At 58.7% G+C, this 13,918-nt stretch overlaps 2 protein-coding genes across 6 annotated transcripts in view; one reads left to right on the top strand and one right to left on the bottom strand.

Moving 5' to 3' along the window:
* Positions 1-44: 44 nt before the first annotated feature.
* ORMDL2 (ORMDL sphingolipid biosynthesis regulator 2) lies at positions 45-4,036 on the bottom strand. Of its 3 annotated transcripts, none has more exons than XM_035571657.2 (4): positions 3,897-4,036; positions 2,312-2,486; positions 1,130-1,281; positions 45-863 (listed from the first exon to the last, which is right to left on the bottom strand). In XM_035571657.2, the coding sequence occupies exons 2-4, from the start codon at positions 2,483-2,485 to the stop codon at positions 728-730; spliced, it is 462 nt and encodes a 153-aa protein (XP_035427550.1). In that variant the 5' UTR covers position 2,486; positions 3,897-4,036; the 3' UTR covers positions 45-727. The 3 variants fall into 3 exon arrangements, with proteins under 3 accessions (XP_035427550.1, XP_035427548.1, XP_035427549.1); XM_035571655.2 differs by lacking the exon at positions 3,897-4,036 and adding an exon at positions 3,828-3,889; XM_035571656.2 differs by lacking the exon at positions 3,897-4,036 and adding an exon at positions 2,974-3,094.
* SARNP (SAP domain containing ribonucleoprotein) overlaps positions 3,221-13,918 on the top strand; it is a 29,223-nt gene continuing 18,525 nt past the window's right edge. For 2 of the 3 annotated variants that reach the window (XM_035571650.2, XM_035571653.2), the window contains exons 1-9: positions 3,221-3,356; positions 3,925-4,024; positions 4,310-4,356; positions 5,570-5,637; positions 7,171-7,222; positions 10,072-10,145; positions 10,807-10,835; positions 11,399-11,424; positions 12,515-12,583. In XM_035571650.2, the coding sequence (XP_035427543.1) occupies positions 3,321-3,356; positions 3,925-4,024; positions 4,310-4,356; positions 5,570-5,637; positions 7,171-7,222; positions 10,072-10,145; positions 10,807-10,835; positions 11,399-11,424; positions 12,515-12,583 (501 nt within the window). In that variant the 5' untranslated portion in view covers positions 3,221-3,320. The remainder of the gene's footprint in view (positions 3,357-3,924; positions 4,025-4,309; positions 4,357-5,569; positions 5,638-7,170; positions 7,223-10,071; positions 10,146-10,806; positions 10,836-11,398; positions 11,425-12,514; positions 12,584-13,918) is intronic. The other variant, XM_035571654.2, reaches the window with a different exon arrangement.

Here is a 13,918-nt window from a genome sequence, read left to right as displayed (position 1 = left end):
AGCTTTGCACCGTTTGAGGGACGCTCAGTGCATTCCTCTACTGCTGAGGGCTAGGAGCGGTTTTTTTATTTGTATTCCTTTTTACATGAAGTCATGTAAAAAAGCCCTGCCTGCGTCCTGCCAACCTCTGTACTCCCAGGCATGAGCAGCTGGGGTTTAACGCTAGTGTTCTTCTCTTCCCACTTTTCTCAGATTAAAGCACGGTTTAGAAGCGTGCCCCTCGTCTGCGGGGCTGGGGACGCGACGGGCTGCTTCCAGGCGCTCTCTGGGGCAGCTGCGGGCGCTCTCCTGGCTGGGGGCCGTGCTGTGAGGACACCGCTCTGCTCTGTCCGGCCTTTATGACGGTGGAATCGTACAAAAGACGACGACGAAGGAGGCTCGGGGTGGTTGCCCTTCCCACCGGTCGACAGTTCTCCCCTCGTGGGTGCTTCCCCACTGCCGTGGGGGGGGGGGGGGGGCTGAGGGAAACACACGCGTGCGACGTGCCTGGCTTGCTCCATCCAGCTCACGCATCTCCAGCAAAGCAGCAGGAGCTGAAGGCCCAGTGAGGAGCCCTTAGGAGATGCAGGAACCTTGCCAAAACCCTCGTGGGAAGCCCTGCACGCAGGAGCGTTGGTGCAGCCGGCCCTCCTGCCGCATCCTCCCCCTGTCCCTGCAGAGCTCGCTCCGTCCAGCGGCGCGGATGCTGCCCCGGCTCCGCCACGCCGTGCTGCAGGGGGCGAGGGGCTCAGTACTTGTTGATGCCGAAGAGCCGCACGCCGTGGAACTGGGGCAGCTTGGGCAGGAGGACGCTGAGCAGGGAGGCCGTGTTGATCACGAAGTGTGCGGGGTCGTACTTGGTGTAGAAGCTGGTGAGGAGGTAACTGGGGGGGGGGGAGAGAGGGAGGCCGCGGGTTATTATGCGCTGCCCTGCTTCCCTGGGGGCAGGGCGGGGATTTTGGGGGGGGCTCGCTGTATAAAACCCTGGCGCCTCTCGGCTGGGAAAACCTTTCCCACCCCTAGGACCTGTCCGTGCAGAGCCTGAATGCGCTGAACTGTGCCAGCAGCAGCCCTGGAAGCCCCCCTAGCCCCCCGCCTTGCTCCTCTCTGCCCTGTTTAGTGCGGCCCGGTCACGCGGCGCGGCACTCACAGCACCACCGGGGAGATGCTGAGGAACTTGCGCGAGGAGGTGCACTGCATCCCGTAATCGATCTGCTCCCAGTGCGTGAGGAGGCGATCCTTGCCCTGGTCGGGGGTTTCGAACGGGGTCCCCTTCACTGTGTGCAGCAGCAAGTACATCACCTGCGGGTGTCAGGGGGGAGGACGTCAGCGAAGCCCGGCTCAGGCTGTTCCGAGGCTGCGGGAGCTCCTGGACGCGGGGCCGAGCGAGGGGCAGAGCAGGCTGAACGTCGGCATCCCGTTCTGGGAGAGCACCGTGGGGGTAACGCGGCCCCAACCCCAGTGGGATGTGGGAAGAGAACCTGGCACCGCGCACGGGACTCCAGGAGAGGCAGGGAGAGCCGAGAGCTCCGTGCGGGCGCAGGGCAGCGCTGGGGAGCAGAGACGTGCTTTGTGCGATGTCACGGCCGCTTCCTAAGCTAACGACCCTTTGTCACTGACAGCCTCCCCACAGCGCCAGCCCCAGCGAGAAACTGGGTCTGGAGGCTTCGTCCTCGCAGAATCACGGAGTCACAGAATTGTAGGGGGTGGAAGGGACCTCGAGAGATCATCGGGACCAACCCCCCTGCCAAAGCAGGTTCTCTACACCAGGCTGCCCAGGTAGGCCTCCAGACGGGCCTTGAGTATCTCCAGAGAAGGAGAGCCCACGACCTCCCTGGGCAGCCTGTCCCAGCGCTCCGTCACCCTCACCGGGAAGAATTTGTTTCGCATGTTGGTGGGGAACTTCCTGGGCTCCATTTTGCGGCCATTGCCCCTTGTCCTGTCCCCACAGACCTCTGAAAAGAGGTTGGCCAAATCCCTCTGTCTCCCACACCTCAGGTATTTATACACATTGATGAGATCCCCCCTCAGTCTTCTTTTCTCCAGGCTGAACAGCCCCAGGTCCCTCAGCCTTTCCTCACAGGGGAGATGCTCCAGGCCCCGTCTCATCTTTGTTGCCCTCTGCTGGACTCTTTCCAGGAGATCCCTGTCTTTTTTGTACCGGGGAGCCCAGAACTGGACACAGTACCCCAGGTTCCCCTTTTACGTGCGCTCCTTTTTTCGGTGCCCGCTGAAGCCGGCGCCTTCCGTAGCCCAGGGGCGCAGAACCATGCCCGGTGCCGCGGGCGGTGCCGGTGCAGCCCCGGTAGGGCAGCGTGGCGCCGGGACTCACCAGGTTGTGCAGGACGTTGGTGAGCGTCCAGACCACGGGGACGCTGAGGACGGGGACGCTGAGCAGGACGACGTGGAGCGCGCCCACCGCCATCCCGTAGGCCAGCCAGCTGCCGCGGCTGCTCGTCACGCGCGTGTTGGGGTTCAGCTCGCTGTGCGCCACGCCGACGTTCATCCTGCCGCGGGCACGGGGCTCTCAGCGGCCTTTCAGGGCCGTTTCCCCAAATCCCCGCCGTTTGGGGCCTGCCGCTGGGCGGCTCCCGGTTCCTCCCCCGGGGCTCGGGAACGGCCCTAAGGGTGACGGCGGCGCTGCCCCGAGGCGGGCACCGGGGCTCGGTGGGGCCGGGGAACGATCGCAAACCCCCGCGGGGCCCGGTCCCGGTCCCCCAGCCCCGGTACCCCCGGTCCCGGCCTCCCCGGTCCCCGGTTCCCCTGGCCCCGCTCCCTCCGGTGCCCCCGTTCCCGGCCCCCACAGCCCCGGTACCCCCCGGTCCCCCCTCCCGGACCCCTTCCGGTCCCCCGGGCCCGGCCTCCCCGGTTCCCCCGGCCCCGCTCCCTCCGGTGCCCCCTGGCCCGGCCCCCACAGCCCCGGTCCCTCCCCCTCCCCCCTCCCCCCTCTCCCCGCCCCCCCCCCCGCTCCCCCCGGTCCCGCCCCACCCGCACCCGGCGGCTCCACAGGGCCCCGGGCCCCGTCGCCAGGCCCCCTCCCGGCCTCGTCTCCAGGAAGTCCGCGCCCCCGACCCTCCGCTCCCATTGGCCGCTCCCCGCCGTTTCTCCACTCCTATTGGTCGCGCTGCCCGTCCCTCAGAATCCCCGCCCCGCCCCCTCCCGCCGGAGAGCCAACGGCGAGCGGGAGGCGCCGCGGGGAGCCGTCCAATCGGCGGGGCCGGTGTTGGACGGCAGTTTGAAATCGCCGGTCCAGGAAGCGCGGCCGTGATTGGGCAGCGGGCTGCCGGCGGGGGGCGGGGCCGGCGGCAGCAGCGGCGGCGGCGGCCTGAGGGGGCGACAAGATGGCGGCGGAGCCCGTGGAGCTCCACAAGCTGAAGGTACCGGCGGGGCCCGCGCCGCCTCCACGGGGCCGCTGCCGGGCCTCTGCCCCCCGCCAGCGCTCAGGGGGCCCGGGGCCGATGAGCCCAGGCTCCCGCCGCCGCCGCTGGGCCGTGACCGGGCCCGGGGCAGCGCCTCCCGCCGCCGCCGGGCCCTGCGGGGGACCCGGTTGGGAGCCCGGGGGGTGCCCGGTGGGGCCCGGTTCCCGGCCTGGGCCGCGCTCGCAGGCACGTGGAGCCGCCCTCCCGCCGCCCCCGGGGCTGTGTGGGGAGCCGCCGCTTCCTGGTGCCGCTTCCCGGTGCCCCCCCGGGCTGTTTGGGTTCGCGCCCCGCAGCCCTGAGGCCGTCCGGGCCGTTCCGCACCCGCAGGCCCCGGGGAGCAACGGGGGCGCCCGGAGCAAAGGCGGGGGAAGGGGGCGGGGGGGGGGAGCTCAGCGTGCGGAGCGGCCCCGCGGGCTGATAAAAACCTGCCTCGTTTGTGCGCCGTTTTCCCCCTTTTTCGTTATTTTCCGTCGCATCGCGTCCCCCCGTTAATCTCACCTGCTAATCGGAGCTTCCTCCGTTGCAGCTGGCGGAGCTGAAGCAGGAGTGCCTGGCCCGCGGCCTGGAGGCGAAGGGGAACAAGCAGGATCTCATCAACCGGCTGCAGGCCTACCTGGAGGAGCACGGTACGCCCGCGCCCCCCCCTCTTCACCCCGCGGACGGGCACGGGGGCTCCTTCCCAGAGCCCCCCCGGGCTGCGGTTGCTGCTCGGGGTTGGCGGCGGTGAGAGAGCTCCCGGGTTTTGGCCTTTGTTTGCGTGGGAGGAGGCCTCGTTTGGGCACGTTGCTGTGGCTTTGCCTCTCCCCTCCTTGTTTTGTGAGTCAGGTGTTCGTAGCAGGCTTATCAGAGAAGCCAGGTATCACTCCAGTAATTTCCATTATCGATTGATCTATTTCTTTTTTCTTCTTTAGCTGAAGAAGAAGCGAACGAAGAAGACGTTCTGGGAGAAGAAATAGAGGTAAATGTTTGGGGCTGGCCTGGCGGCGCGTGGCCTCTGGGTGGCCGTGTTGGGTTTCGCTGTGCCGAGCCCAGCTGGGAGGTCGGTGGGACGAGGGACAGCGCTGGAGGCCGCCTTGCAACGGGCGCTGCCCGGCACCATTTTAAAGCGCTGCTGCAACTCACTGGGGGGTCGAAACCGACTGGGTCTGATGCCAAAGGCTCAGTGTCGCTGCGTTAACGTGCAGGGTGTGTGTGAAAGCCTGGGTTTTGGAAGAGCGGGTGGGCTCCGTATGTGGCTGCTGCTTCAGAAAAGGGGAATTCTGCCTGGGTTCAACAGGAGCCATGCTGTGTTTTTGTCAATGACCAAACGGCAAACGTCGTCGGTCGGGGTGTGCAGTGCTCCGAGACATCAGTCGGGGGGTGCAGTGCTTCTGGCAAAGAAAATGGGAGAGCCGATTGCCTGGCTGGCGTTGTAAAAGTGGGCGGAGGGCTGGATCGCGGGTGGGAGTGAGCCTTAAAGCTGAGGAGGTGATGTTCAAGCACGCGGCCCCGCAAGGACGTGTGAAGCACACGGGAGCTTCTCCCCAGCGTTCCAAAACACGTTTGGTGGGAGAAGGCAAATGAGCCTTCCTAGGGTGGCACGAGACAACGGGAACTGTGTAGTTTCGGTGTTTGCTGGCTCCGCTGGCCAACATTTGAATTATTTCCTGAGCCTTGCGAAGCCTGGGCTTTGTGGTAAGAGGTTGGCTTTGGGGTATTAAAAAAAAAAAAGTCCATGTCCGTAACGCTGTTGTTCAAACCCTGGTAGACTGAGGCTGTGAGCATACAACATTGCTTATCGTATAATGTTTATTGTGAGCAATACCCCGTGTAATACATTGCTGCAAACCTTGCCTCGTGGACTGAGTTAGACACGGCTGGGGAGGAGGAAGGGGGACTCGGAGCACACGGCCCTTCCCTTCCTCAGCTGTGAGGCAGCAGCAGGAGGAGCGGCGCGGGCTGACAGCCGCCGCTTATGCTCGGGAGCTGAGCGCTCGTCTCCGGTGATGCGGAGTCTCCCCGGCTGCTCTGACACACGTTACAGAAACCCTCGGGTGTGTGCGGGCTGAAATACAGGCACGTCCCTGTCGAACCAGAGAGTTCAGAGCCCTGGCAGCCTTTCCTGTGGGGTGCTGCGCTCCTGCCCAGCTGCTGGGCTCCTCCTGACCTCTTCTCGACTCCTTCCCTCGCAGGAAGAAGAGCAGAAGCCGGCGGAGCCACCCGTCAAAGTCGAAGAGCCTCCCGTAAAATCACCCGACGTGTAACTATCCTCTCTGCGTGGGCCAAAGCAAACCTGTGGGGAACGGCCGCAATGCGAGGGGTGCACGGGGGGCGCGCTCCGCGTCCTCCAAACGCTCGCGGGCTCTTTGCGAGGCTCCTGAGACCCCCTGAGGCCGGAGGGGTCACAGCCCCCGCAGCGAGGGCAGCTCGGAGGAGGAAAAACGGCTCCTGGGGTCGCTTCCGAGGCCGCGGGTGGTGGCTCGAGCTCGGCACGGCCTGGGTTTGGAGCTTGGGCTGAAACCAGCTCGGAGCTCATGTGCCTTTGGGCATCCCTGCGAGCAAGGAGCCTCAGCACTGTGTAATTACGTGGTGCTGGGCGCACCTGAAGAGCTGGGTTCGGGTGCTGGGCCCCGGGACCGTGCGGTGCTGTGCGGGCAGGAGGGGGCGTCCTGCGCCCGCAGCGCTGCGCCGGGAGCGAAGCCGGCCCCGGCCGAATTGCTTCCTGTGCAGGCGTTGTTAAACCATTACTACCTTTCAGGGCATAAAATGAGAAACCTGTCCGGGACTCTGGAACAAAAGCAGCGCGTTTTCCTAAATGGGAGGCCTTAATGAGGCTGGCTGTGACCCACTGTTTTATGGGAGTTGTTTGGAGGAGGAGGAGGATGTTTCATTTAGCCTGGGAACTTCCGAACTTTGTCTCTTGCTCTTTTGTTTTCCCCCTCGAGCCCGAGCTCTGTTTTCGGAGCATAAACCTCGGAGCACGCCCCCTCCATTATATTTTCGTTGGGGCTTTTTACTGGTCCCGCTGTTGTCAGCTGCACATTGTTCAGAAGTGTGTGTTTGAAATGGAGCCCGGGCCGGGCTGCGGGTGCTGACCTGGGGAGAGCTGCCTGCGGCTGTCCCATGAACTAGAACAGAACGGCCCTTTGTGTTCGAGGGCCGTAAAGGAATAAAGCTCCTCAGGGCAGGCAGTCGAGGCTTTGGGCTTCCAACAAGAGCCGAGTGTTGCTGTTAAGAGCCTTAAGATGTGCAGGAGGTTGTTCCTGGGCGTGCGGGTCTGCAGCCTCTTGTTGTGATATCCTCCCAGGTTTCGAGAAGCTTCTGCAGCACCCCTCTGCGATCGCAGGGTGCTTCTCTCACCTCAAACGGAGTTCGTTCTTCTCCAAGCCTGCGTGGGGAGCGGGTGAGGGTGTTGAGGGTGGCTCTTGTGTCTTTTGCTCTTTTGGGGCTTGTTTCCCATCGTTGCTAAAGGAGCTCAGGGGTGCCCAAGGCGCTCGTTTGGCTAGGAGGAGAACCAGCGGCTGTGCCTTCACTGCTCTGCGTTCCCTCGTGCACCCTAGACGCGGAGGTTTCATGGGCTTCATGCTTCAGCCCCGTACCTGGGCTCTCAGCCTGCCCCTACAAGGGGTGCTGGCTTGTGGCCGCTGGCAGTTTGGGAATGGACCCTCAGCTAATCGGGGGTGGTGGGGGGTGGCTGGGAGGAGAACCCCAACCCCTCTCCTGCTGAGGCACAAGAGGAAGCCAGTGGGAGCTCTTCTGACCGATTTCTTTCTTTCTTTCCCCACGCCTCCAGGAATACAGAAAAGAAAGTAGTGAAAATAACCTCAGAAATCTCGCAGATGGAGGTAAGGTTCCTTCTGCTGCTCTGTCCTCTTTGCTGAGGTGTCAGCTTCCTTGTTCGCTTCGTTCAGAGGCTCTTTTGTACGTTGCCGGGGCTGTGTCAGTGTTTCCATTGTAAGCCTGCTTTTTTTGGCTTGATTTTATATTAACGACCGGTCGCTGGCTGCGGACTGACCTAGCGGGGTGGTGACCCCATGGCACGTTCCATTTTGATGGGAGCTTACGGAATGCCTCTCTCAATTGTCCGGTAACGCCTCTTTCCTTGCTGGGGGCTGCCGTTTGTCTGCCACCAGCCACCGCTGACCCTACCTCAATATTTCCAGCTTAGGGACAGGCTGAGTCGCTCCCGGCGCGTCCCTCCCCTGCAGGCAAAGGTGGACTTAGCCCCGTAGCATCCCCTGCTTTGGATTGTAAAGCCTCGAGCTGCCCCTGTTATTACTCTAGCGTATAAATTGTACTTCCCTTCCTGCTGTTGGGAGCATGAAACCCCGCAGCGGGGTTCACCAGGCTGTGGCACATCCCCGTCCCTTGGGGCTTGCTGCGATTGCTTCAGGCATGCAAAGCTTCAAAGCTTTGAGGGTGCGCCACAGGGCGCAATCAGTTTGGGAGGCACTGGTATGAGCTAACAGATCGTCCCGTCCTTATCTCCCGTAACTTTGTCACTTAGATTTGCTGGGCTCATTTCAAACAAATACGCTTAGAAGCTGCTGATTCCTCTGGGAAAGCTTTGCGAAACTTCGAGTTTCAAGACTCTGATTCTGGTTCTCTAATCCCCCCCCCCCCCTTATTTTCCACTTACGCTCCATGAGAAAGAAATCGGTACGAAAACACGATTCTTGTCTCCCTGCTGTTCCCCACGACTTTAGAGCCCTAATCTTCTGTTTGGGACACGGCCATTTCCACAGCAACCAGGGTGATGGCGCAAGCGGAGGATTAGGACCTCAGCTGGAGGAGTAACGAAGAGAAGCGTGGTACCTGGTGTGAGCTGGACGTGTTGCCGGAGGAGCCGCGTCCCCTGTGGCTCGGGGCTGCCCGTGGCCATAGCTGCTTAAAGCGCCAATTAAGCAGACCTGCTGAAATTGCACTCTTGGCCTTTTTTTTTTTTTCCAAATTCCGTGGAACCTATTCACAGGAAAACCACTTTTTTTTTTTTTTTGATTGAGTGTGGATTGGATAGTTTTCAGCAAAATTAAGTTCTGGGTGCTTTTTGAAGATAAAAGGGAATTGTTCTCCCATATAGCGCACGATTCAGACCTGTGGCCAGTGACGCTGGCTGCTGCAGTTGTAAGAAACGGTGGTGGTTTCGTGAAGCAGGGAGACAAATCCCAGGAAGGAGCCCATCAGGGTTAAGTGAATGCAAATGTGAGCTCAGCTCAAAGTTCAGCACGTCATCAGCTGCGGCACCTCCCTGCATTGGTTGTGACCTTTAGGATCAGCTTCAGGCAGGGTGCTGGGGTAGGGGGAGCCTTTCTCTGATCTGGCATGGCCTTTCGGTAGTGGAGAGCCCTCTCAGAAGCTGTCTGTTCAAGTCTTCCTTTTGGATGTTCTTCAAGGTGTCAGAATGGGGAAATAGGTTTGGAGCTGAGCGCTAACACGTTTTTCTGTCTTTCTTTTCTCAGTCGAGTAAAAAGTTCTTTGGTACTGACACCGTTAGGAGTGGTGTTCCTAATCCACCTTCTCTAAACATTTATGTTTTGATGCAAATGTTTATTACGCTCCTCACTGTGCTTTTGGCTAAAGTAAATGTTTCTATTCAAATAATATCTGTTTCTCTAACCTCTAAAACACCAAACACATTTTTGGGCCCTTGTGTAATAATAAAATGTTAAATATTTCCCTTAAGCTTTTAAGGGGATTTAATGCTCGTTGGAGCAACGCTTGCGCTTCCGACACTTCTGAGCTTCTCTGTGTCGTGGGCAGCGTGCTGTGGTCCGGGCAAGCCTTGCCTGCAGTGGGCTGAATCCTTTCTACAGAGCTGAATTTTGCCTCAAATTGTGCTGCTAATGACAAACTCTGCTTGCGAGGCTGAGCCAACTGCGTGAATAGCGGTGGTCTCTCACGAAAAGGCTTGTGCCAAATAAATAAGGTCCCTGAAAACACCCCCCCCACCACCCCATCTCTTCTCCTAGCATATTTCTTTGGCCTTTTGCGTGGCCAAAGAAATCTTGTTTGCCTCTTTTTTTATTTTATTTTTTTTTTTTTGTGCAAGCCAGCCGAGGCTGGTTGTGCCGACTGCTCGCTCCCTGCCTCCGGGAGGGACGTCGCGGGCGCTCCCTCTGTAGCGCATGCCAGGAGCGCTGCTCCCTCACCCCGGCACAAGGGCTTCCCCGGGCGAGGCAAGCGCTCCCGCCTGCTGCTGGCACACCGGCCTTCAGCCCGGCTGCAGCCTCGTAGCACCTCAGACTAGTCATCTGCTGCCGTCGGCTCCCCGGCCCCGCTCCCCTCTGGCACGCCTCCTGTCCTGGGAGCGCTCCCTGAGTAACAGGGCAATAAAACCCCTTTTTCTTGTAGGTCAGTGCAAACAGAGCCCAGAAGTAGAGCTGTTTGCTCTTGCAGCCGGCTGTAGCTTTTTCTGAAGGGCGCCTTTATTATTTGGACCAAACTCGTTAGGACTTTGAGAGCATCCTTTGGTCAAGCATGCGTTCTGGAGGTTATGGGGTGGCCCCCTGGATGGCTCGAGGTGCCTGCAGCAGCTCTCCCCTTACCTGCAGGCACAGGAGGAGGACCACGTGCTGCTGGCATGTGGAAGCGTTACCCATCCGCTGTCTTGCCCGTGTGCCTCTTCCCACTTTCTTTCTGTACGCCTCAAATCTTCGCTCTTCTCACTGGGTTCTTTTTCCTCTCCTCCCTCCAGAGGATGCAGAAGAGGGCTGAACGCTTCAACGTGCCCGTGAGCCTGGAGAGCAAGAAGGCGGCGCGCGCAGCTCGGTGAGTCCGCGCCTGGAGCCTTCTCTCCTTTTGCTCGGGAGGAGGAGACCTCGCGGGACACACCTGGCAGCGGCAGGCTGCGCTGGCGTGATGTGGACGTGGCTCTTTGCCTGCTGCCGTGCTGGGGCAGCAGCGCTAGGGCTGAGTGTGAGGAGGAGGTGGAATTTGCCTCCAGCCTGAACAAACTGGACGGATTTCCTCGAGGGTCTGCAGACGCTTGCTGTAATGCGTGCGTTGAGGTCATGCTCCTCGTGAGCCAGGAGACGCGCGCGTCAAAGCTGGGCTGTGTCTCATCGTGGAGTGCTCAGTACCAGTGAAATTTCTAGTGCTGCTTAAAGTTACACTGGAGAGACAGGGCAGGGAAAGGCAAAACTGGCTAGCTGCTGATGATCCAGCTAGTTTTCTGGGCATTGAGGTTGTCTTTCTGAAATAAGTGAGGAATTGCTGTTCACAGAGTAAATGTAGGAGTTGCTGCAGTAGCTACAGGAGGCAATAGTAACTGGATTCCAGTCACTCTTGCCCACAAACCTGTTTGCCTGAATTACACCTGGGAAAAGTATTTGAAGGAAAAACTGCTTTGCTAACCTAGGGCTCGACGTGTTAGATACTTGCCTGCCTTACGTGTGCCTGAGTCTGACTAAGCTTTGTTTGCTTTCTGCAGGTTTGGTTTGGCCACAGTTTCGACTAAAGGTGAGAAGGTGAACCAGAGCTAATTCATGGAGTGACCCTACTGCAAATATTTATTTATTCCTGGGGAAAAAAAAAAAAAAACTGGTGGAGACTGTTTCACCCTCTGTCCCTCTTCCTGCCCAGGCCCAGAAGCTCTGAGCAGGGATTGTAGACTCCGGATGAAATGCACGTGTAATTTTCTTGGTAGTTCAGGCATCTGTCAGCATCTTGTACTCCCAAGCCCAACTGGAGGACGCCAGCCAGGCGTGGTAACCCTGATCAGGGTGCCGAATGTCCTTCAGCTTCTTTTAAAATGCCAGGTTCAATTAGCAGAGCTCTCTTAGCAAGGTGAGGATAGCAGCGGTTTTGTGGGTGGGAAAAACTGACCTGGGGATGAAAAGAATTTGGAGAGCAGAGGTAAAGCTGGGAAAAGTGGGACAGAAATTCTTTACCAGTCCATGTTGGGCAGGTGCGTGACTGCTTCAGGCAGCCCTGACTTCACTGCGCCTCTTGTCGGATAAGATGCTGCTCTGGCTGTCGGTTCTCTAACTGGGTTTTCTTTTTTGCTTCCCTCCTCATTTCAGGCCTCTCCGCAGACAGCAAACCTACGGTAAGACACACTTCTTGTTCACGAGTTACCGCTGCTCAGGCTCCTAACGTGGGTTGTAATTTGTGCAGAGAGTTCCCGGCTGCAGGGGTGAACTAAAGCGTCAAAATGCTCCGAGAACAGCACGGAGCGAGGGGCAGTGGGGAGGCCCACCCGGATGTTATGCTTGACTCGGGCGGGTTCCGCTCCCTTTGTAGTATTTGGCTGCCTCCTGTGACAATGTTCTCAGGTGAGCTGATCATCGAATGAAATGCCAGAAGGAATGTGGGTGGACACTCTTTTTTTTTTTCTTTCGTATGCCTTGTTTTCGTTATTTGACTTTGAATTGCTTGAATCCTGCTTCTGGAATGGAAATTACAAATGACCCGTAGTAAATTACTCCATTTTCAGTGGCCAGTACTGCTTTGCCTGTCCGCTTTCCAGGTTGAAGTAGGAGGCACTGGAGTGTGCGTGGCTGAGAGCTCTGGTCTCACGGTGCAGCTGGCTTAGTGCTTGGTGCTGGGCTAAGGATGAGGGGAGCAGCATTAAGCCACCCCAGGATCTGTCGCGAGGCAGAGTTCTGGGTTTCTCTTGTGCCAGGGGCATAAAAGACTTTGCATGAACGTCTGAGAGGCAGAACAGCACCGGGGCTTCCTCTGCAGAGCTCCACGCTGTAGATTTCTCCCTGAAAGCCCTTGCCCAGCTGTTGTGCAAGGGACAAGTGCTGTAAGGGTGGCTCTCGCTTCTCTGGGAAATTCCAGCGAGGCTGGGTGCTCTGCTGGCAAGCTGCTTGGTCACAGGACCTGATCAGACGTGACTTCATAGTTCGGGAAGAATGAGGGTGCAGCAAGGATTTCTTAAACCTGCGGCAGCCAGAGAGCAGTGATAACTTCCAAGAGTACGCGCAAGTCTGCCTGAGAGGCCGTTTAATTTTTGTTTGTGTTGGCCAGGCTCCCACAGGACAAGTACCAGGTGCAGCTGCTCCTTCAGGAGGGGGCCACCACCCTGGAGTTTATCCTTTGGGTGTTCTGAGCCACCAGGCCAGCTTTGGGCTGCTGCTGCTACTCGAGTGGTGGTGATTCTAAATCATAAATTGTTTCCTATGTCTTTATAGGTAAACATGGATAAATTAAAGGAAAGGGCTCAGAGATTTGGGTTGAATGTCTCTTCGCTCTCCAAGAAGGTAAGGTGCATTGGCCTCCAGGACACTCCTTGCACCTCCAGAGGAGCCCAGTGCTCCAGCCCATAGCACGCAGTGACGCTCAGAGCCCTCGTGCTGCTTGGGGTTTTACGTCCCGTTATTCATGCAGCGGTGTGGGCGCCAGGCCCCAGGGGAGTTCCATCGGCATCGCTTCCTTCATCTTTCCCTCTGTTTGTTTTGTGTGAGACTTTTTTAATATGGTTTGGAGGAAGTTACGACGGGTGAATAGAGGTGTTGAATTTTAAGGTTGTTCATCTTAAAGCATGGGAAGCGGCGCTGGTGGGCAGGCTGTGTAATTGGTTTGTTTTTGGGCATTTGACTCGCGCTGCGTAAGCGCCCGTTTCTGGTTGGGGTAGAAGCCAAGTCTGTAAAGACCGAGGTAACGAGCTCCATGAAGAGAAGGAGTCCGGAGCTCCCCGGTAGGAAATGACTGTTTGAAGTACAAATGAGATGAGCTTTGTAGGGGGGTGAGTTTGGTCTTCAAGCTATTTATTTTGCCAGGGAGAAATACCCGTGGGCTTCCGAGCGTAGCTCCTCTCCAGTCCTCGTGCGTAGCACCTGGGTCAGCTCACACCTCGGCGTGTCTGAGCTGGCAGCAGGGCAGGAGATGGAGCTGCGCTTGGCCTCCAGCCTGAAGGGTGGCTGTGGGATGGACGTGTGCGGGGAACGGCGTGCCTGGGGGCCTGGTAACCCCCTGCCTGCACGGGTTCTGTGGCAGGGTGGGGGGAAGCCGAGGGTGGTGTGTTTGGGTGAGACAGGGAAGGCTAAATGCATGCTCTGAAATCAGTGCAGCACCCCGCGCGCTTCCCAGTCACAAATGGCCTTCTCCTCTTCTGGGCTTTAATGAACCTCGTGCTGCAGCAGTGCTCAGAAATAGTGGGGAGTGAGAAAGGGTTGTCCGGTTATAACAGCTGGCTGATGTTGGCATGGAGACCTCCCCTCTCCAGCTGGAAAGGGTAAGAGCGAGGGGAGGTTTATCTTCCCTCCAGCCCTGCGAAATAAGCCCCTCTCCTCCTCGGGGGGACGGATTTGACCTTTTTTGCTGCCTGTTTCTCCATGTATGAGCGTTCTGCTTTATGCTACCGGCCCCGGGAATTCACTGATGTAGAAAATATCTGGCATTGGAGGTCGCTGTTTCCCGCCCCCCCTTCCCTCTCCTGTCCCTTTGGGGGTGGGGGAAGGAGGCCAGTGCATTAAAGCTGGGATATGTGGAGCTCAGGGTGAGAGGCTGCTCAAACATCATTAACCCTGTCACTAGGAGCTCCCATTTTTCAGGAGGGATATATGCCTTGTCGATGTTTATGGCTGTGGCCTTCC

This window comes from Cygnus atratus, chromosome 29, assembly GCF_013377495.2.
Source record: "Cygnus atratus isolate AKBS03 ecotype Queensland, Australia chromosome 29, CAtr_DNAZoo_HiC_assembly, whole genome shotgun sequence".
Taxonomy (NCBI): domain Eukaryota; kingdom Metazoa; phylum Chordata; class Aves; order Anseriformes; family Anatidae; genus Cygnus; species Cygnus atratus.
This window is presented reverse-complemented; position numbering and strand designations above follow the sequence as displayed.